This window comes from Lissotriton vulgaris, chromosome 12 (genome assembly GCF_964263255.1).
Source record: "Lissotriton vulgaris chromosome 12, aLisVul1.2, whole genome shotgun sequence".
In the NCBI taxonomy this organism is placed as follows: domain Eukaryota; kingdom Metazoa; phylum Chordata; class Amphibia; order Caudata; family Salamandridae; genus Lissotriton; species Lissotriton vulgaris.
In genome coordinates this window covers 41,939,868-41,964,004 of record NC_141700.1, presented here as the reverse complement: position 1 = coordinate 41,964,004, position 24,137 = coordinate 41,939,868, and the positions used below count along the sequence as shown (strand labels likewise).

The 24,137-nt window shown below is 46.7% G+C and overlaps 1 protein-coding gene across 1 annotated transcript in view; it reads left to right on the top strand.

Moving 5' to 3' along the window:
• Positions 1-11,538: 11,538 nt before the first annotated feature.
• IL12RB1 (interleukin 12 receptor subunit beta 1) overlaps positions 11,539-24,137 on the top strand; it is a 57,109-nt gene continuing 44,510 nt past the window's right edge. The window contains exons 1-2 of the mRNA XM_086946982.1: positions 11,539-11,829; positions 22,256-22,324. Of these exons, the coding sequence (XP_086803108.1) occupies positions 11,700-11,829; positions 22,256-22,324 (199 nt within the window). The 5' untranslated portion in view covers positions 11,539-11,699. The remainder of the gene's footprint in view (positions 11,830-22,255; positions 22,325-24,137) is intronic.

Genomic DNA, 24,137 nt, shown 5'->3' with positions numbered 1-24,137 from the left:
GGCGGCAGGAAAGTGACTATCTACTTAGTGTGCCTATCATACTGAGATTCAGGAAAGGTTGAACGTTTTAATGGAACACTGAAAAAGAAAATATCGAATAGATATGAAGGCACAGGATTTAAATGGCCTGGTGCCTTGGCCTTGAGCCTAATGTTGGCGAGAGTCAATCCTGACCGAAAGATTTCACTGAGCCGGCATGGAATTATCTTGGTCAGGCCATTGACTCTCGAGTCTACCCGGTATAGTGTTTCCGGCTTTACTCGATTTGCAATCGTCTGATGATATGACTTCAGAATATCGCAAACATCTGATTTGTTGTATCGGGTATAAGATCATTTCGCACATTTGTACTGTTAATGGAATGATTTTATCTATTTATTTCATGAAATTTTATAATGATTTTAAATTGGTTTTATTACTAAAATGTATACATGTACTTTTTATATATGGAACATGCTTTTATGACAATCGTCGAATAAAGCTTGCTTGACACTTGACACCAGCTAGATCGAGGCAAGCGATCGATGTACCAGCTCGATCGAGGCAAGCAATCGATGTACCAGCTCGATCGAAGCAAGCGATCGATGTACCAGCTCGATCGAAGCAAGCAATCGATGTACCAGCTCGATCGAAGCAAGCGATCGATGTACCAGCTCAATCGAGGCAAGCGATCGATGTACAAAGACCGCACTTCCCTCCAGGTTCTGGGCAAGTACAAGCAGGACCTCAAATGTTCATGTTGCTGGTTGCGTTCCAGCGTGTCCACTGACTCAACAATGGTTGTGCACATCATCTCTTTCCTTTTTTAGTGAGAGGAATAAAGCCCTGATGTACTTCCACTGACACAATGCAGCGGTTAGGCTTCTGTTGGGGATCCCTACGTGTCAATCAATAGGCAGGCACCTTAAGAGACTGCATTGGCTTCCTGTTAGTGGTCCATTAAGTTTAAGGCCTTATGTGTGGCATATAAGGCAGTTCACAACACAGGCCCTCAATTTTTTAGAAGGTCATTAAACTGGGACTCAACAAACAGATAGTCTGAAGGTGCAAAATGGATGCTCTCTCGTAGATTCTGTAAGGCTAACTGGGGTGGTAGAAGCTTTACTGTGGGAGCTACAAAATGTTCGGAACGGCCTCCCCTTTTCCATCAGAAGTCTGCCATCTCTGACTCCTTTCGTAAAGCCCTAAAGACCTGGCTATTTAACCCTTTAAGTGCGTTCGTCGGCCAATGGCCATCGCAAGCACTACCTCGGTAGTGCTGTGCATGTCCGTTGGCCGGCGCGGCTCGGCTCACTTTAACCCCATCCACGCTGATGACGAGCTGGGCTCGTCATGGCGTAGCCTCCTCGCACGCTGATGACGAGCCCAGCTCGTCACGTAACATGCGCTTTTAAAAATCTCAGCGTACGAGCGGAATTCCGCTAGCACGCATGGGGTTAAGGAACGCCCCGCACTGTAGCAGAATTGCAGCCGTGGTTAAGGCGTTAATGAATAGTTTACCTGCCTGCTTTCTTGCCTGCTAGCGCCAAGACACCGTTTGGTATTCGTGCGCTGTACAAAGCTCAGTAACATAACATAACTTCCTTTCTGAATGCCATAATTACACCTCTTGTGCCTCACTTGAGTGTCTGACCGTGGGGGAACAAAGAACTCCAGCCGAGCCGAGGATGCTGCCAGGTTGGGGAACCGTCCTATGCTCTCTCGTGACGTAACAGGCATTAATCCCTTACGTATTTTTGTGGTGTACCAAGGGCACGGTTCCAATGTTTTTTTTATTTTTGTAATTGAATATCTTCATCAAAAGTATTTCTATTTTTTTAACTGGTAAGAGGCTGGTTTGTCTCATGTTCTTAATTGTTTGCATTGATGCGTTTATGGAATTTAATTCAGACAAATGTTTAGAAATGAGTCTGTGGTGACCCTTTGCTTGTCTGTGTAGGAACAACTGTCAGGTCCTGGATTTAGGGCAGAGGGGGTGGGGGCAGAGGGGCTAGGGGAAGAGGGGGTAGGAGCAGAGGGGTAGGAGCAGAGGGGGTAGGGGCGGAGCGAGTAGGGGCAGAGGTGGTAGGGGAAGAGGGGGTAGGAGCAGAGGGGTAGGAGCGGAGGGGGTAGGGGCAGAGCGAGTAGGGGCAGAGGTGGTAGGGGCAGAGGGGTAGGAGCAGAGGGGGTAGGGGCAGAGCGAGTAGGGGCAGAGGTGGTAGGGGCAGAGGGGGTAGGGGCAGAGGTGGTGGGGCAGAGGTGGTAGGGGCAGAGGGGGTAGGGGCAAAGCGAGTAGGGGCAGAGGTGGTAGGGGCAGAGGGGGTAGGAGCAAAGGTGGTGGGGCAGAGGTGGTAGGGGCAGAGGGGGTAGGGGCAGAGGTGGTAGGGGCAGAGGGGGTAGAGGCAGAGGTGGTGGGGCAGAGGGGGTAGGGGCAGACTTGGTAGGGGCAGAGGTGGTAGAGGCAGGGGTGGTAGGGGCAGAGGGGGTAGGGGCAGAGGTGGTGGGGCAGAGGTGGTAGGGGCAGAGGGGGTAGGAGCAGAGATGGTGGGGCAGAGGTGGTAGGGGCAGAGGTGGTAGGGGAAGAGGGGGAAGAGGCAGAGGTGTTAGGCACAGATGTGGTAGAGGCAGAGGTTGTAGGGGCAGAGGTGGTAGGGGCAGAGGGGGTGGGCCAGAGGTGGTAGGGGCAGAGGGGGTAGGGGCAGAGGTGGTGGGGCAGAGGTGGTAGGGGCAGAGGGGTTAGGGGCAGAGGGGGTAGGGCCAGAGGTGGTAGGGGCAGAGGGGGTAGAGGCAGAGGTGGTAGGGGCAGAGGGGGTAGGGGCAGAGGTGGTAGGGGCAGAGGTGTTAGGGGCAGAGGTGGTAGGGGCAGAGGGGGCAGAGGTGGTAGGGGCAGAGGTGGTGGGGCAGAGGGGGTAGAGGCAGAGGTGGTGGGGCAGAGGGGGTAGGGGCAGACTTGGTAGGGACAGAGGTGGGAGAGACAGAGGTGGTAGGGGCAGAGGGGGTAGGGGCAGAGGTGGTAGGGGCAGAGGGGGTAGGGGCAGAGGTGGTGGGGCAGAGGTGGTAGGGGCAGAGGTGGTAGTGGCAGAGGCGGTAGGGGCAGAGGGGGTAGTGGCAGAGGTGGTAGGGGCAGAGGTGGTAGGGGCAGAGGGGGTAGAGGCAGAGGTGGTAGGGGCAGAGGGGGTAGGGGCAGAGGTGGTAGGGGCAGAGGGGGTAGAGGCAGAGGTGGTGGGGCAGAGGGGGTAGGGGCAGACTTGGTAGGGGCAGAGGTGGTAGAGACAGAGGTGGTAGGGGCAGAGGGGGTAGGGGCAGAGGTGGTGGGGCAGAGGTGGTAGGGGCAGAGGTGGTAGTGGCAGAGGTGGTAGGGGCAGAGGGGGTAGGGGCAGAGGGGGTAGGGGCAGAGGGGGTAGGGGCTGAGGGGGTAGGGGCAGAGGTGGTAGGGGCAGAGGGGGGTAGGGGCAGAGGTGGTAGGGGCAGAGGGAGAAGAGCCAGAGGTGGTAGGGGCAAAGGTGGTAGGGGCACAGGTAGTAGGGGCAGAGATCGTAGGGGCAGATGTGGTGGGGGAAAAAGGGGTTTGCTTTATTTGTGCAAGTCTTTTATTTTCCAGAACAGAGTGCAGCTGTGTGCACCCTGGGCTGGAAGGCGCTGCTGCTTGTGGTGATCACTTCTAGCCCAGACTCCCTCAGCCTGGCATCCCTTTGATGCATGAATGCATGAGCTGGCAAGAAATGAAACACAAGGGCGGTTTATAATTCATGAGGCAGGGGAATCCCCTGGCAGGGCAGCCTCTCTGGCGGAGGTGTGTTGTCATGTCAGACTGATTTGGTTCCCATGAGAGTTTCCTTCCTCATCGTTTTGCTGACAGTGGAAAAAGAGAGTGAGTTTTCAAAGTTCACTGGCAGGAACTGATAGAAGACCAGATCGGCAGGTTCTGGGGCTGGGGGACTGAGTGCAGTGACTGAGTGCAGTGACTGAGTGCAGTGACGGAGTGCAGTGACGGAGTGCAGTGACGGAGTGCAGTGAATGAGTGCAGTGACTGAATGCAGTGACTGAGTGCAGTGAATGAGTGCAGTGACTGAGTGCAGTGAATGAGTGCAGTGACTGAGTGCAGTGAATGAGTGCAGTGACTGAGTGCAGTGAATGAGTGCAGTGACTGAGTGCAGTGAATGAGTGCAGTGACTGAGTGCAGTGACTGAGTGCAGTGCATGAGTGCAGTGTTGAGTGCAGTGACTGAGGGCAGTGAATGAGTGCAGTGACTGAGTGCAGTGAATAAGTGCAGTGACTGAGTGCAGTGAATGAATGCAGTGACTGAATTTAGTGACTGAGTGCAGTGAATGAGTGCAGTGACTGAGTGCAGTGAATGAGTGCAGCGACTGAGTGCAGTGAATGAGTGCAGTGACTGAGTGCAGTGACTGAGTGCAGTGCATGAGTGCAGTGTTGAGTGCAGTGACTGAGGGCAGTGAATGAGTGCAGTGACTGAATGCAGTGACTGAGTGCAGTGAATGAGTGCAGTGACTGAGTGCAGTGAATGAGTGCAGTGACTGAGTGCAGTGCATGAGTGCAGTGACTGAGTGCAGTGACGGAGTGCAGTGACGGAGTGCAGTGACTGAGTGCAGTGAATGAGTGCAGTGACTGAATGCAGTGACTGAGTGCAGTGAATGAGTGCAGTGACTGAGTGCAGTGAATGAGTGCAGTGACTGAGTGCAGTGCTTGACCAGAGAACACATCCTACACTGAGCACACACTGCACATGGCCCAGGGCGTTAGTTGAAGCCCTGGCAGTGGGGGGTCTGGGGACAGGGCCTGGCCTTCGGTGTTGGCTTGTCAACAGAGCCCTGTGGACATGGCTGAAGGCCACGCCCTCTCGACTCTGGGGACAGCAGCCCAGGAGCAGGCAAACACCAAAGACCGCAAAAACACTATAAGGAGTATAACCCCAAAGAACTCAGCAGTGAAATCCGCGAGATACGACAGGACTGAAAAAAGGAAAAGAAATCTTCCTTTTTTTTAAAAAAAAACCCTCACTCACCAACCTAGTTGGTGACATGCTTCATCATAGGGGTCCCACCCGAGGGGCCGAATGTTACCCGGGTGTGCTTCAACACCTGATTTACAGTGGAGTTGGTCATTCACAATGAAAGTGCAGGTGAGTGTAAAGTGAGTTTAAAAATGTCTCTATTGTACTCCCTAATATTTAATGTGGAGCAATAAGACAAGATTAAAACCAGTGTGTGATACCTAAAAAAGGCTATAATGGCCCGTGGTGTCTGTACAAAAGTGCTCGCAGTGGTCTACATGTTTCAACCTGTAAGTGCTAATACTTGGTTTTCTTCTTAGGTATCACACACTGGTTGTAGTGTTTTTGCCGTCTTTCTCGAAGGGGAATGGGAGTGTCCCTTGTTGCTAACCCTTTCTCTCTCTTTGTTTATTAGAGCCTACTGGTCCCAACTAAAGGCTGTCTTCAGTGAGATATGTTTTTTTTGTGCATATTTATATAGCGCAAACTCTGAAGGACCGGGTTTTAGAACCCAGCGGCGTCAGGGAAAACGCCCGATGCCTTCGAGTTCCCCTGCCTTGGCAAACAGAGACACGGGATACTTCTCGATGACGTCAAAGACCAAAGTTTATTGGCTGCAACCAGGAACAAAGATCTACGAAGCACAACACAGGTGGTTCGCTAGAGACTGCACAAATTCAATGAGCGGAGCATGGTCTTTTATGCCAAAAATCAAGCCTCAGGCAACATTCCAAATTAGCATTGGGTTCATACAAACTGACCAATAGGAACATGACATTTTAAAAGTAGCGTATGATGACAATCCCACTTTCCGTTGTCCAGCCCACCAGAAATGACCAAGCACATTCCAATATTCCTGTTCGATCAGGCCGGACAAACCCATCATAAAACCTTCAACCCAAATCAGTGATTATGTCGTAAAGGAAGGAGCAGAAACAGATTGGAAACAAGATGGGTGCAGTGTACTGTGAACTCCGACATGTCCTACTCTTTGATCTTTATCTGACCAGCTGCTTAACAAGGAACTGGCTCAGCGAGGTCAGCCTCGGGCCAGGGAGTCAGTTCGGCCAGGTCATTCAGAAGTCAGCTAAGGTGTACGTGTCCCAAAGACTCATTCGGCCTCAGTCATCGGCCTATGTGAGGGCAACCACACAAAATGGCTGCCGCACACAAAATGGAACCCGAAGGTTCAAACGAAATCCCTAAATACACAGTGTTCTCATTGATCGATTAATGCGAAAACACTCGTACACACTACACTCGTGATTTGCGGTCTGCTGACACCAAAATCATCTATTTCCGACGATCTTTATTGAACGGGTTCGGAACCACCGAACCTCACCCACAAACTACGGAACTACAACTCGACCCGAAGGTATTGGAGTGCTTTATATGTGCACCGGTTACATTACACAAGGACACATTCAGTTTTTTTTTGGTAGGCGCGGGGAGATCGAGTGATTTGCCCAGAATCACAGGACGTGGACGCGAACCGGGGCTCGAACCTTGGTTTCCCAGCTCCAAAGTCGGCAATCTAGCCGTCAGACCACATCCTCTCCCCATATGTATGAGTAGCACTAGGTCTAAGACCTTACCAGAGCTTTCTGGAACTGCATGATGGTCACGCCGCCTACACTTTGAGGCAATGCATGTTGAGAAGCCATGTCCTGTGTCCTAAGTGCAGTAAGCACGGTTGAGTGACATGTTCAGTGGGTGCAGTGGCAGAGGGGGTGACGAGCCGGCAGTGACCCAAGCCAACTTCTGAGTCCGTTGGGCTTTCAGGTGGATGCTCGCCCTTAAAGTCTGATATACCACATTCCTCATTATGCTGTATATCCATAAACACAGGCTCATTTTCCTGAGTTGATGGCTAGATGAAGGATATGGTCATGGCTGGCCTTAATGTGGTTGCTCGTCATCATGTGTTGCCAATGGCTGTTCCCGCTTGTTCTTCACTGGCCCTCGCGGCACACGCACAGTGCATGCCAGCCACCTCGCCAACGGCGAGCAAAGGATCAAACCTGACTGGTCACCATATTTTCACCCATGTGCAGCAGCACCTGCTAGCCAACTTCAACCCGCCTCACCTGGGAAACTGTACTTACTTCTTAGGGTGCGTAGAGTGGGCCGCTCATATACATTAATAGTAAGTCAAAGGATATTGTACCAAGCTGGGAGCGGGAGTGGGTAGGTGGGAGGTGGAATGTTATGTAATATCCTCTCCTTGTATGAAATGTGTAGTTACTTGGGTGGAGTCTGCACTTGTTTTATTTCCAATCCCTTTGACCTCTTTTTAGTAATTTTTTTAAAACAAAAAACACTCACTAGGAACGATCTAAGTCTCCCCCCCCCCCGAAGCCTTGCTTTCTTTCCTTCCCTTATATGTGACATCCTTTCTGGTGCATTTAAATGTAATAAGCCGCAGTGGGGGCAAAGGTTATGTATAACATTTTAAAATAATTTGCTTTAAAATGATCTACTTTAAGTTTTCAAATCTGTAGCAGTTCACAAGGACCTGCCCCCTTAGCCTCAGCCTTTGATCTTAACCCACATTTCATGGGCTCGTGGGAGCCAAGCTTTATGTTTCATTAACTGGCATTATGGATGGTTTAAAATATGTAATACATGCAAAAAAAAGTGCACGTCGCTGTCAGAGCATCAGACATCTATTGGGGCTGAAAATCAGGTACAAGCATTGGCAAATCCAATCGGTCTGGCTTGCATTTTGATTTGCCATCTTGGATCAGTAAATTAAAAAAAATGTGTTCTCATCAATAATATAGTACAGGATGCGTCACCATGCATCATCCTGCTTTTTTCCTTTGTTTGGTTTTCAAATTGTGACTGATGTTGCACTGCATCACAGCACAGCATCGGCAAACACATTTGCAAAGCCAATAGGCTTAAAAGGTGAGACCTGTTGGCTTTGCCAGTGCTTGTTTATATCACTATGTTTGCGTGTTAACTTTGAGTTTGTACCACCACTTCGCCGAACAAGCTCGGCTGGCCTATTTAAATGGTTCTCAGCAGATTGTGGCCTTGGCGCCCTTCTTAGACTTGAATTCTTGAAACATAACGTGCAAAACATTTGGGGCAAACCACAGCCTGACACATTCTGAGCCTCAAAACACTGAGTTCATATAAACTTGCAAACTGCATGTGCAGCTCAAGAACTCAGGCCGCTTCCATTGGCGAGAAAGGAGTTTTTTATGAGCATGGCCCCTCTACTTGGTCTAGTTGTTAAAACTCCATGGACGACGGATCACTCTGGGGTTTCTGCAAGCAAAGATATTCAGTGTTCAGCAGGATTTCCAATCTTTTCCCTTGTTAAGGCAAAACTTCTTCTTAAAAAAAAAACTTTTGTGACATTTTTTAGAAATAGGTTTTTGTGAAACAATTCTTATTATTTTAATTGTATGTTTATTGCTGCCTTTGTGAACTTTGCGCAGATTGTGCAGTTTTGAATATGTATGTATGTATTGAGATTTATCTGGCATGATCTAAGCAACGGAGCACGTTACAATACATGGGCCGGGCACAGGTGATTTGGCCGGAATCACACGATCCTGAGCCTAGCATTGAAGCCGGGATTCGAACTTGAGTGTCAGGTTCCAAAGTTCAAAACAACAGTTGATGGACAGAATGCAGAACAATGTCTTACATTCACCCCAGTACAGAGATCTGGGCCTAAATCCATTGTTTTTTTGCACTCCACACCACCCCAGTTCAGACATGGCCATATGCAAATCAGCCTTGACCCTGTGCCTCATGGGAACAGTCCAGCCCGAACTGCCAAGCCATGTCTTTCCTGGACCGGAATCAAGCCTCCTAGGACCGGTTTCTGGCAATCAGCCGTCTTCAGCCAGGATAGCTTGACTCCAGTGGTGTGGAGAGCATGGGACTCACGTCTGAGCATACCCATCCCACTCGGGGTGACAAAATTCAAAACAACAGTTGATGGACAGAATGCAGAACAATGCCATACATTCACCCCAGTACAGAGATCTGGGCCTAAATCCATAGTTTTTTTGCACTCCACACCACCCAAGTTCAGACATGGCCATATGCAAATCAGCCTTGACCCTGTGCCTCATGGGAACAGTCCAGCCCGAACTGTCAAGCCATGTCTTTCCTGGACCGTAATCAAGCATCCTAGGACCGGTTTCTGGCTATCAGCCGTCTTCAGCCAGGATAGCTTGACTCCAGTGGTGTGGGGAGCATGGGACTCACGTCTGAGCATACCCGCCCCACTTGGGGTGACAAAATGCAAAACAACAGTTGATGGACAGAATGCAGAACAATGTCATACATTCACCCCAGTACAGAGATCTGGGCCTAAATCCATTGTTTTTTTGCACTCCACACCACCCCCTTTTGTACCGCTTTGTTCGCCATAAGTTGGCAGGGTATACTCAGACGTGAGTCCCTTGCTCACTTTGCCACTGGATTCAAGCAAGCCTGGCTGAAGACGGCTGGAATGCCAGAAACAGGTCCTAGGAAGCTTGTTTCCGGTCCAGGGAAGGCAAGGCTTGGCAGTTCGGGCTGGACTGTTCCCATGAGGCACAGATCAGACTGATTTGCATATGGCCATGTCTGAACTGGGGTGGCAGAGTGGGCTAAAGAACGGTGATGGATTAAACCCTGATCTGTTGACTGGGTGTGAGTGTTTGATTGGTTCAGATGCTCCGTCCATCACCACCCCCTTTTGTACCGCTTTGTTCGCCATAAGTTGGCAGGGTATGCTCAGACGTGAGTCCCTTGATCACTTTGCCACTGGATTCAAGCAAGCCTGGCTGAAGATGGCTGGAATGCCAGAAACCGGTCCTAGGAAGCTTGTTTCCGGTCCAGGGAAGGCATGGCTTGGCAGTTCGGGCTGGACTGTTCCCATGAGGCACAGGGTCAGACTGATTTGCATATGGCCATGTCTGAACTGGGGTGGCAGAGTGGGCTAAAGAACGGTGATGGATTAAACCCAGATCTGTTGACTGGGTGTGAGTGTTTGATTGGTTCAGATGCTCCGTCCATCACCACCCCCTTTTGTACCGCTAGGTTCCAAAGTTGGCAGCTCTGCTTCAAAAAGTGGGAAATTGTCATTGAAAAATATTTAAGGTTCTTTTTCTATGTCACATGCCATTATTATTTTTCTTTCTGTCACTCAGGTTTTACCTGGCGATGAAGGACACAAAAAAGCCCATCACAGCATCCACCGAAACAGGTCAGGTGGTGTAATGCCCTTCCTCCTCCGACTCTCCCGCCGTTGGGCCAACAGGGGGTCTGTTGACAGAAAGCTGACCATCTGCCAGACTTCCAGTGAGGCAGATGGACCACGGATCTGGCAGACAGGGCCCGCTGGTAAAGTCTGTATCGGAGAACCCTGTCCACCAAACTGCAAATCAACCCTTAAGCCTTATCAGGCCTTCAAACAGCTCCCACCAGATCTTCACATGGCTTCAAGGGGCCCAGGCTCGTCTTGCAACAGATACAAACATTGGAGATCATTTGCAAGAGTGTCATCTCAAATCAACGGGAGGATATCCATAAAGCTCCTCACCCACGCACACAAGGCACTCCACAAGACCGGCCCAGCCTACCTCAACAGACGGCTCTCCTTCTAAATCCCCAACTGCCAGCTATGCTCCGCCGACCTCTCACTCCCCACCATCCCGCGCATCTGAAGAACAACCACAGGTGGAAGATCCTTCTCCCACCTCGCCGCCAAGACATGGCACACCCTCCCACTGAGCCTACGACAGACCCAAGACCTGCTACCTTCAGGAGGATACTCAAGACCTGGCTGCTCGATCATTAGTGCCCCCCCCCAGTGCTTTGAGACCCTCGCAGGTATGTAGTGCACTTTACAAATGATTGATTGATTGATATGCCAACCCAACTACCGGATTCTCCCAACCGCATTTAAGGGTATCAGCTTTTCCCCTTTAAATCACCATGCTACAAGCGGCCAATACGAATATTTGACTTGCCCATTAATAATTGGCACTCTCACCCTTTCCTGATGTGGACATTGCTACTTTTAGACATGAGATTAGAACTTTATATGTGCTTTGAGGAGTCTTGAAAAAGCTCTTGGCATATTTCCCTGTGTGAAACATGTGTCGGCGGAAACAGTTGGAGGCTACAAATCAGCGCCTAATAAACAGAAATTTCGATATCCGCTGATATTGACTCAGGTTTAATTTCCCCATATTTCCTCATCATGCTGGAAGCCCAGACTCCACAGCACCAGGAGAGAAAGCGACCCCGCCGATTGCGCGTCAGTGGAACCTCTGCCAGATCTGCTAAAGTAGGCCTCAGGTAGATCCATGCATACATAGGAGCTCCGCCCACCTCCCTGTACGTCCCCACCTCAGACATGTGGTTGATCCTCATGTCTTCTGCGCTTCCACAGTCGCTGACGTAACCCCCTCCATTTCCTCTCGTGGTTATCCTGTGGCTTGACTCATGCTCACGGTGCCTTTATGCGCAGGGGATTTTTTTGTGTCTTACATTTTTTTAAAAGGTTAAAACCAGCACACAGATATTCCTGTCTCACTTACCTTGTTGCATGTCACTACGAGCACCTCGGCGCGTCGTTTACCAGAAGTACAAGTAAAACGCAATGGTCTAGTTATGTTCTTACTCGAACTACCTCAAAAGGGTGAACAACGGGTTGATGCATGGTTTCCTAGTCTGAAGATGCTCATGGCATGGAATGACACTCAGAGGCGCTCATGACTGGAGGAAGCCCAAGCCCGGCGTCTTCTGCGATGCCGACATGTGCCGCCAAGCAGCTGGGATGACAAGGTGGCTGATGCTCCTAATGGTGGTCATCCTTCCAACAGGTACGTGCCAATGGGCTGAAAATAGCCCTCAAACCCTTGGTCTTAGCTCTTACTAGCATGTTGACCAACAACATCAATTAAGAATGTATTTTGCTATGATTGCACAGTTGCTTGCACTAGTCTTGTGAACACTTAAAGTAGTAGAAGGAACACAAGAAAACATGATTTTAAAAGTCCTGTTTACCCTCTGTAGACTGCACTACTTTCCCTAGTTTCTCAGTAGCAACAAGCATTTGCAATGCAATCGGCCCCACCTTTGGGACTTTATATGTATTTAGCTATGCAGCACATTAGCCTGGGTGCTGAAACATCTACTGTTCTTTAACATGGAGGGAAAGTAAGCACCAAACTGCGTGGCATGCCAGGTATGGGAACACATGGAGAGAAGTATTGCCTTGCAGCAGGAAATGGTACAGTTAAAAGCTCTGTTTTTAATATAAAATCAGGGCCATCTGTGGTCATAACATTGAAAATACAAGATTTGAATTTTTTTATTGTCTACGGTTGCTTGTGGCAGACAATTTCTATGGACTGGAATTTAGAGAATGCTAAAGTGATTCTGGTATTTTACTGACCTCTGCTGGTCGTTTTCTATCAGGAAAGCTAAATAGAGGCAGTCGAACAAGCAGAAAGCAATTCTGGTATTTTACTGACCTCTACTGGTCGTTTTCTATCAAGACAGTTAAATAGAGGCTGTTGAACAGCAGAAAGCAAGTCTGGTATTTTACTGACCTCTACAGGTCATTTTCTATCAAGGCAGTTAAATAGAGGCAGTCGAACAAGCACAAAGCAATTCTGGCCTTTTACTGACCTCTACTGGTCGTTTTCTATCAAGACATTTAAATAGAGGCAGTCGAACAGCAGAAAGCAATTCTGGTAGTTTACTGACCTCTACTGGTCATTTTCTATCAAGGAAGTTAAATAGAGGCAGTCGAACAAGCAGAAAGCAATTCTGGTATTTTACTGACCTCTACTGGCCGTTTTCTATCCAGACAGTTAAATAGAGGCAATTGAACAGAAAAAATAGTCCCTAAGCGGAAGCATACAAGTCCTAGGGCTGATCTCCAGAGCCCACAAAGTACATACACATTTAAGTATATACTAAAGTATATACAAGAGGTCTTGAATGCACGACCTTATTAGGATGTTGTAGGGACAACTGTAGTACATTGAGGTGCATCCTGTTTCATTGGGGGTGGGGGGAATCACGTAATTTCTGCTTCCCCTGCCATTTGGTTAAATCAACCTATATTATTTTGGTCTTACGAGTCATGCCAAGATATCTGATAACCAATCACAATTTTGGAAAAAGGGGTGGGCTTAGTAGTTGGGCTACAGGAAAGCAGATCTTCCACAGGAAGCGGAATGAACTAAACATGTTCCATAAATTACTCTCATCTGTTAGTGGGCTTATTGATTATGCGAAATTATGGCTAGACTCACTCTGCATCTCTATGCACAAATGATAGTTCACTACCATTATCCACACTAAAACTAGCATTCCAGAATGTTCTACAGTAGAGGAGCTGATGAGTTGACTGCAATGGTTCCACCGAACTGAGCCAGATTCACCAAACCGACCAATAAGAAGTGTCACATTAGACATGACTCGAAACACCTGCTCTGGCTCGCCAAGCACAAATCCCCTCTAAACTGTTCATCAGCACAAACAAAGCCACCCACGGAGGTGTCACTCAATGCATCACACACAGAACCACCTATGGAGGTGTTTTGTTTTTTGGGGGGGGGGAGTTTTATATAGCGCAAACTCAACTCTAAGGTATCACAGCACTTTACTGGAGCGCCAGTTACATTACAGATGGACACATTCATTTTTTGTTAGGCACAGGGAGAACACGTGCTTTCCCAGAATCACAGGATGTTGAGCGTCCCTGCCGAGACTTTAACCTGGTTCCCCAGCTTCGAGGTCGGCTGCTATAGTCGTAAGACGAAATCCTCTCCCACAATGCATCACACCCAGAACCACCTATGAAGACACACACAATGTATCACACACAAAGCCATCTATGGAGGTGTCACACAATGCATGACACAGTGATCCCACTTAGAGAGAGATCACAGAATCACTGATGAGCAGTATCCTGCTTGCAGAGCGATTACGGAATAACTTATGGGCTGTGATCCCGCTTACTGAGCGATCACTTAATCACTGATGGGACAGGGATCCTGCTTACAGACCGATCACAGAATAACTGATGGGCCAGGGATCCCGCTTACAGAGCGATCACAGAATAACTGATGGGGCAGGGATCCCGCTTATAGAGCGATTACAGAATAACTGATGGGGCAGGGATCCCGCTTACAGAGCGATTACAGAATAACTGATGGGGCAGGGATCCCGCTTACAGAGCGATTACAGAATAACTGATGGGGCAGGGATCTCGTTTACAGAGCGATGACAGAATAACTGATGGGGCAGGGATCCTGCATACAGAGCGTTCACAGAATCACTGATGGGGCAGTGATCCCGCTTACAGAGCGATCACAGAATCACTAATGGGACAGGGATCCCGCTTACAGAGTAGAGTAGGCTCTCTCCTTGTAGGATAATTATCAGCTCTTAAGGTCGAAGATGAGTCGAATTTATTTATATTGTTTGTAATACAAAACTGAAAATATTCTGGAAATCGTGAGTCTTGCTTGATGAGTACAGGTATTAGGCATAGCTGACACGTGTTTCGCTCCAAGCCACAAGGCTATTGAAATGTATCAAGTCAAAATGGAGTTCTTCAAAGTATGTGCCAACAATATAATATGCGTATTGGAAGGCCTTTCTAGGGAACCAGCTATCCATTTCACATACACACTCAAAGCAGCTTGGGTAATATTATTATTTGCATAACTAGAGGAATAATGTTTTGGTATTAACTACTCATCTACATAAATCACTTAAATGATTCTGCGAACACAGAGATCACTTTACTCTGTCTGTGCAAAGGACAACCAATTTCCCAACACAGAAAACCACGAGAGCGTGCCCGCCACATCGACTCACACATTGAAGTGTCTACAAAGCGCTACCAAGTAGAAACACAACTTATGTTCTTATTTTTCTCCACTCTAAAAAGTACTTATAAACTAATCTTGGAACATATTCAGGGGCATATGTATCAACCAAATTTTGATTCGCAAACGCTGCGAATCGCAAATAAGCAGCGTTTGAGACTCAAAATTCAGAAAACTGTATGTATGAGGATAATCGCATCGCACATTTAAGGAATCACAAAATTTGCGATTCCTTAACTTTGCATAAGCATTTAAGGAATTGCAAATTGCGATTCCTTAAAAGCTATGTATGAAGCACCCAAGTTTGGCGATTTCTCATTAAGAAATCGCAAATTACCACCAACTTCAAGTTGGTGGTGATTTGCGATTTCTTTCCCAAATGCACTTTTTGGCATTTGCAAAGGTGCCATGTGGCGCACATACATGCCCTTAGGACATGTATATGCACCATATGCGCACACATGTTCATTTCAGGGGTGCATCAGGGCGTCCTTATGACACCCTTGCACCCTTGAAATTATTCTCAATTTGTGATTCTCAAATTGCGAATCGCAAATTGAGAATGACTTCCCAATCATTCCTGTTGGCCTCCTGGCCCATAGAAATGAATGGGAAGGTATTCCTTAATTGCGAATTCGCAATTTGAGAATCGCAATTAAGGAATATTAAGTATTCGCAAAAGAATTGCGAATATTTAAATACATCCCATTTTGCAATTCTCAAATAGCGATTTCTAAAAAATCGCTATTTGAGAATCGCAAATGAGGATGTTGATACATATGGCCCTCATTGCTAACCTCTCAGAATGAAGTACCACCAAACATCAGACACAACTGATGACCCTCCTAGTTACCCTATTCAAGGTGCCCTACGATAACATGCTACAGCGCCATAGAAACGGCCACTAGCACTAAATGGATGGGAACAACATAACTACTTTTTTCAGTCACCCTGAACACATCCTCTTTTTCACATGCTATAGTCACAGAAGTCAGTCAGTTTAGCTATGAGTATAGCCTGCATAACCGAAAAAGACACCATTATATCATGGGCGTCATTTAGAGGGTGCCAGGGGTCACAAATGCGACCCCTGCCTTGCCTGTTGCGACCCCTGGCACTGACATAGCGACCCCTGGTCTAAGAGGTGGCAAAATCGGCTGTGAGAAGTAAAACATATGTGTGTGCGTAAACATGTGTGTGTGAGTGAAAGTAAAGGTCAACTGGCGTGTGATGTCACTTCCGCTGTCATTTTGGTGAATTGACGTCCATGCATTATGTGGGTGCTTCTGAAATACACGGATTGTTAAAAAAAAGTGTACTCTTTTTATTGTACCACCATGTAGGCATTTATGAAGCTGTTTGTGGTTCTTGATAAGTAGATTTAGACTCAGACCTAAAACACACATCAGAGGGGGCAGTATTTCCTTTTTATGGAGCGCTTCCGGTGACGCTGCTGTCTCCGGCCACGTGTCCGCCCGCGCGGCCTCTCCTGCCAGAGGGAACAGTGTCTGCTCTGGAGCTCATCTGAGCGTGAGACGCAAATCGGAAGTGTGTGTTGTGCAGCAGGGGATGTCAACAAGGGAGGCCAGATATGAGGAGACAGGCTGCCATTTCCTGTCTGGGGCCCCTCGTGGGAGTCCAGAGCTGCTCTTTGTTGCTGGGGAAGGCAAGGCAGACAGCGGAATTCCAGGGTATCCCTTCACTGAGGTAAATTCAGTACTGAACATATGTTTATAGCTGAATTTGCACTCTTTTCATCCGGCCACGAATTCAAATAGAGATTCTTGGCAGGAGTAAAACCATTTAGAGTGGTGGCAAACAATGGCGTAACTACACATGAGGGCACCCCCTGCAAGTACATATTAGGCCTGGGCGGTAAATTCTATTCCGTTCGCGGAATTTGCGGAATTTGGGTAAGAACGCGGGATTGCCAAAAATTCTGGGATCCGCGGCTACGCAGAATTTTTTGCTTGTTCGTGCTTTCAAAATGTGTGTTCGAAAGATATTTCTCCCCGAGCACGCATACAGCGTTTGCGAACAGGAAAAAAGCATTGCGAAAGGGCAGAACAAGCAATTCTGCATGTTTGCAGAGCTTTTGCGTGCTCGCTGAGATTTTTTACCATTTCGCGGAGCTTAGTGTAGCGCGACTACGCAAATTACACCCACCCCTAGTACATATAGGGGGCCGACCCTTCCCGGCCCATCCCCTGTCACTTTTGCTGTAGGGGCCCCCTGGAGCTCGGGCCCCCCTGCGCCGCAGGGGCTGCATGGTCTTTTGTTACGCCACTGGTGGTGATGATTGTCGCAAGTGTGGTGATCTTGGCAGCTATAAATATCACTCGAGGGGTGGGAAGTGTGTGTTCTAAGGCACGCCTTGCAATGGAAGTTTGAGAACGCCCACAAGACATAGGTTCCCCATACCTCCTCTGCCTTCCCTTTCCACCCTGGAAAGGGTATTAAATGTACCTTCCCTCCAGGATGGCCTAGGGAGTGGATCACCTCTAGGTTTGCTGGAGGTTTGAGGGAAGGGCTTTGTCCAGGGAGAAAAATGTATCCCCACGACAAAAAGTGCACGATTGCACAGGAGATCCTAATATCCCTGCATGACATTTTCCCACCATGGAAATAGGATTCTGCAGGAAAATTCAGCTCACCTGCCGAGGAGTATACCGGGCCACCTGTGCCTGAAGCAGCCTTCCAGGCACACTTCTGCAATGTAGGTGAAAAGCAAAAAAGTAGAAAACGTACGTTCAGGATGAGCTCTCTGCATGTATTTATCCTACTTTTTTGGGACTCACGCACAGGTCAGCTGGGGCCAGAGCCTTGCATGCAGCTGAGGTGAAGTAGTGTGGCTCACTGGTTAGAGGCGGCAGACCCGAGAGCGAGAGCAGAGGACGGCCTGGGACCAGGGTTCGATTCCCGGCGCGGCAGGTTTCTGGACCAGGGTCAGCGGACTCGATAATTCTCTCGCCTCGGTGCCCACTCTGATCAGCGATCACACTCGCCAACTCTGGGCATTAGCTTGCCTCATCTTCACTAACGGCCCCACCAGACCGCCGGGGATGCCTGGTCTCACCCTGGAGATACCCATTAAGGGACCATCTCTCAGGGAAGCCAGGAAGGGTTTCGCAGCGGTTGAAGCGCCTTGGGACCCTACGGGTAAGTAGTGCGCTATATAAATGCCTATACATTACATCATATCCTCATCTGCATGTATAAGCAAACACCACAGCAGCACCCTGATAGGCTGCCAGTATCCCCTGTGTACATGTGAAAGAGTGCAATTCAGAGCTGTAAAGGCTTTTGAACATCTCAGTTTATTTTTTAGTATTTCACATTTAAATTCACTGTTTTGCAAATGTATCTCACCGGGTGTTCTGCACATATCTCCTGGAGCAGAGCTCACAGGGTCCTATTTGCATTTTGTAATTGCTTTCTAATTACAGTTTTCGATTCTTTAGCTAGCCTGCCACACCATTGCTGTTGGTTTCCAAATAAATTACAGAATTAAACATATTTATAATTCCACCAGATTAAGGGCAGATTTACTAATATTTTGCATGGGGTTTGTTCCACAAAAGTAATGTAAACTGGTCCAAAAATGATATTTGGTGTTTACTTTCCAGAGTAAAACTTGTTTTGCAATGGCAAGTTGCTTGAAAGTAACACAAAACAGTATTGCGTTGCTTTGCATTAGGGGTGGGGTACCAAAGGTGGTAGGCAGGCATTCCCTTGCACCCACCCATGATTGTTGACACTAGTGTATCTATTAACAATAGTAGGATTTTGTGCCAAAAAGAATGCCTTTTTGATGCAGGTGTTAAAAATAGGATCGCTTCACTTCTCCAAACATGTCTGACTTTGCATGCATGCCGCACTGTACCGCACACATCCAAAGTGGGAAAAGTTTTAAAGTTGTCCATACGTGGTATTTGTCTTGAAAGGGTGACCCGTGGCAGCACAGAATCGATTCTAGACTTGATGAAGACACCTTTCTACTATGGCCTAAAGTGGAATGTGGTGCTAGGAATCCTGATTGTACACCAATGCTAGGGAGGAAGCAGGACAGCGCCACCTGTAGTCCTGCCCCGCTCTCTCACTCTCAAACAACGCAGCACAGCAACTTTGGTCACCGCGTTGCATGCTTTTTTAGTAAATCTGGAAAGTAAGTTGGAAGGTTCCCCTGGTTCAGTCACAGGGAGGGGAGCAGATACAAAGAAAATGGAGCAACCCTGTGTGTTACTTGGTCAATTTCGCTAGACCAATGAGTTGTGTGGGCAGTGTGTTGTGGGTTTGAGTGCTATATAGCTACTAAGGTTACTATGCAGTATCTATTGGATTGAATGGTACAGGAAGAAACTAAAAAAACTTAGTGTATATAAAAAAATGCAATTTATTAGGTACCTCCCTTTGCCAGGGTTACATTCTAAGTTATAAAAACATTTAAAAAAACCATAAAACCATTATTGTTATAATTTGCAAAATAACATCTAAGGCTAGAGAGTCACACAATATACAAAATCATTAAAAAGTCAAAAAGCAAAGTCGACGCGGCGTTTCGGTGGTTGCAAGGATAATTCCACCTTCTTCAGGACGTGTTTTGACTAAATTAATAACAAAGATCTGTAAACAAAATGACATGTTTTAGATACCATTTCCTGTGTAACAACGTACAAATTCTTTTTTACTTTCTGTATCCTTTATTTACACTGCATAGCCCTCTCCCCACCCTTATTATACAAAAAGGTTCATGTAGATTTCATTGACCCTTTGACATTAACATTTTACAGTAGTTGACTATAATTATTAGTCCAATCATGTACCTTTAAATTGGAGACTTTGGACTAATAATTATAGTCAACTACTGTAAAATGTTAATGTCAAAGGGTCAATGAAATCTACATGAACCTTTTTGTATAATAAGGGTGGGGAGAGGGCTATGCAGTGTAAATAAAGGATACAGAAAGTAAAAAAGAATTTGTACGTTGTTACACAGGAAATGGTATCTAAAACATGTCATTTTGTTTACAGATCTTTGTTATTAATTTAGTCAAAACACGTCCTGAAGAAGGTGGAATTATCCTTGCAACCACCGAAACGCCGCGTCAACTTTGCTTTTTGACTTTTTAATGATTTTGTATATTGTGTGACTCTCTAGCCTTAGATGTTATTTTGCAAATTATAACAATAATGGTTTTATGGTTTTTTTAAATGTTTTTATAACTTAGAATGTAACCCTGGCAAAGGGAGGTACCTAATAAATTGCATTTTTTTATATACACTAAGTTTTTTTAGTTTCTTCCTGTACCATTCAATCCAATAGATACTGCATAGTAACCTTAGTAGCTATATAGCACTCAAACCCACAACACACTGCCCACACAACTCATTGGTCTAGCGAAATTGACCAAGTAACACACAGGGTTGCTCCATTTTCTTTTTAGTAAATCTACCAGCCAAGCTTCCTTTGCTTGGACAGATCCCTATCCACCATTCCATTCCATCATTTTTTGCCAGCACTCCAGACACCAGCTCAGACATACAGGAATGGAGACACACAGGGTGCTATAGGTGCCCTACTTTACGTACACCAAAATGCCTCTGTGAACAAGGTCCTACAACTCCAAAGACTCACACGTTGAGGCTTCATCCGGTTGAAACCACTTGGTAACTGGCCAGCTGGTACTCAACCAAGCGTTCTGCAGACCAGCAGGCCTGCGTGGCGGACGGCAGCTCGAGTCGGTGTATGAGAGGCTGAACTACATCCCTTCTTGGGACATGTCAACAGGAAGCGGAGGCCACATTCTAGACACCAGAGACTTTGTCGCATAAGAGACACCGTTTTGCAGAAATGCTTCTCAAGCATCAAGTAATGAGTAGGACTGCATGCGTCAGTGCTGCGACACACCGTCCGTCTGTCACGTCATACCTGTGACTTATTGCATAGGCTACAGTGTGCAACGACAGACACAGGGAGTAAATGTTGTGAATAATACCCCAAGCGTGGGAGACATATGCGTTATCTGCACCTCACTGACTCAGCACAAGTCTGGCTCCATTGGGACAGAGACACCCAAAGTGAGGTAAGAGCAGTGAATGAGTGTGAGTGAGGGCTCAAGTCACAAAGAGTTTTCAGGGTCCCACATGAGTAATTGACAACCAACCTCTGTGAACCAGGAGTAGGTCTGGAGTGATGCAAGGGTAAGTCACTGCACAATCGTTGTGACTCTGGTGTCTGTGTGTCTGGGCGTGGGTGTGCCAAAATGCACTTTTCAATCACCTTTGCAGAAACACTCAACCTCTTCCCACAGAGTCCATCAACTCCCAGGGTCTGACACCTCCCGCTCCACCAGCTATGCCTGGCGCTTTGAGTGGACTCTTACTCAACCATTGGGAAGAACATTGAAGCCTCTTCCTGACGTGTGAGGCGCTATCCAAATAATAATACTACTCACAGTCACTCAAAGAAGTAATATGGATGTGTTACCACATTTATATCTGCAATGTCACCAGGCCACATGAAGGTTATGGGGGGCCGCAGAGGATTGTGTGTGTGGATAGCGACTGACTCCCTCACACACACTCTCACTGAAAGGAACCCCCAACACAGTCAGTCTTCCCAGGAAAAGGAGGAGATTTGTGTCTTGTAATTAGTGCTAGACAAGGAGTGAGGCATGTAAATTGTGTAGTTGTTGTCAAACAATTTTCACAGGCGGACAGTCCTCCAGCACCTATCCAACCAGACACAGAAAGGCAGAGAGCTGGCCTGGTCTCTAATGTTTAAGAAAGTGCATGCAAACAGGTAGCGCGAGTAGGACGAGGAACCACTCACACCCGAAATGTGCTACATGAAAAAGAATACATGTTCAGGAGGATACAAATAGTTTTCCTTTTTTTGGCCTCCTGAAACCTCCAGTTTTTACTGCCAGTATAGGGTGCCCTTCAATCATAATCCATGAGAGTCTGTTTTTCTTCTGTAATGAGGATTGAGGGTGAACCAGTGTGGGGGAAGACGCGAGCCAGCATGGATGCACAAAAGGGCCAAAGAAGAAGAGGGAGAGTGGCTGGGAATGGGTGACTGGACACCTCTCGTTGACTGAGATTGGAGGGATGAGTGTCCTGGCCCAAACAGAATGTAATGATCAGTTTCTGTTGGAGCACCAAACTGTACCATTCGCTTGGGTTTGGGTAATTCCAATTTAGGCACAAAAAGAAAGACCGATTTAAGCAGGATCATAGGTTAATGCGCTGGGGAAGTCAGGATTAGAACCATGGTCTAGTCTTATCTTCTGTAAAGAGTGAAACGAGCGATTTATGCTGGGCCGAGAGGTTGTAAGTGGTGTTGGATGGGACCGTAGTCAAGTAGGAGCTGTAAACACCTTCTTTTAATTTTGCACAGATCTTGAAGCTTACGAAGAACAAGATGGCGCAGACAGAGGTGCTAATGAATGCCGACATGGAAGCACAGGTACGAGCCATAGGATAGGTCGTAATTAAGAAGCAGTGGTTCACGGAGAGTGAAGTGGTCCAGTGGCAGCAAAGTCTTCTTGGGAAACAATGATGAGTAGTCTTGGTTCATTTAATCAAATTTGATCATCTAGGTGTTTTGGGGGTCATTTGAAGTTTGGTGGCTGATTCCGCAAATCACTGAGGGGGTGAGGGCCATGCCTCTGTTAGGCTCTTTGATGGGCCCACTAAAAGGAGAGATCCCTGCCGCATGGGTGGAAAATTTCCACTGATAATCCGCTCATTGACACAGAAGGAGCACTTTGAGCATGATTGTCAATCCCTGACGAATGTCTGACATAATATCGACAGACAAAATATCTACATACAAAAATATCGACACAAAAATATCGAAATCAAAAATATCGGAGTTATATCTTTATAAAGGTAAGTACAAAAATATCGGAAAAAAAATATCGTAGTACAAAAATATCCAAATTATAAATATCGTTTTTTTTTAATGTATTAATAATAATGTAAAAATAATTTCAAAATACATATAATTTTACAAATATTAAATAAAAACATTAAAACATATTTAAACAATAATAAGTAATACATATACATTTAAAATAAATTAAAGAGTCTACATATAAATTAATATATATACTTACTCCACATATTGCAACAGTAGGAAAAGCGTTGGATAGCGTAGGGGTTTAAATTACTATTCCCACTACAAAGGGTGCAACAGTAGGGAAAGCGTTGGATAGCGTAGGGGTTAAAATTACTATTCCCACTCCAGAGGGTGCAACAGTAGGGAAAGCGTTGGATAGCGTAGGGGTTTAAATTACTAATCCCACTCCAGAGGGTGCAAGTGTAGGGAAAGCGTTGGATAGCGTAGGGGTTTAAATTATTATTCCCACTCCAAAGGGTGCAACAGTAAGGAAAGTGTTGGATAGCATAGGGGTTTAAATTACTATTCCCACTCCAGAGGATGCAACAGTAGGGAAAGCGTTGGATAGCGTAGGGGTAAAAATTACTATTCCCACTCCAGAGGGTGCAACAGTAGGGAAAGCGTTAGATAGCGTAGGGGTAAAAATTACTATTCCTACTCCAGAGGGTGCAACAGTAGGGAAAATGTTGGATAGCGTAGGGGTAAAAATTACTATTCCCACTCCAGAGGGTGCAACAGTAGGGAAGGGTTGGATAGCGTAGGGGTAAAAATGTCTATTCCCACTCCAGAGAGTGCAACAGTATGGAAAGCGTTGGATAGCGTAGGGGTTTAAATTACTATTCCCACTCCAGAGGGTGCAACAGTAGGGAAAGCGTTGGATAGCGTAGGGGTAAAAATTACTATTCCCACTCCAGAGGGTGCAACAGTAGGGAAAACGTTGGATAACGTAGGGGTTAAAATTACTATTCCCACTCCACAGGGTGCAACAGTAGGGAAAGCGTTGGATAGCGTAGGGGTTTAAATTACTATTCCCACTCCAGAGGGTGCAACAGTAGGGAAAGCGTTGGATAGCGTAGGGGTTAAAATTACTATTCCCACTCCAGAGGGTGCAACAGTAGAGAAAGCATTGGATAGCATGGGGGTAAAAATCACTTCACACACTACTCCCCCTTTAACACACAACACAGTACACATACAAAAAACACAATTAATATAAATATCAATTAATCAATTAATAACAATTAATATTATTAAATTGATGTAATTTTAATTGAACTAATTAACACATATTAATTACCAAATAATTAACAATAAATACCAATAAAGAAATACAATCTCTTTAATTATTTACATTTAATTATATGACACCCTATTACCC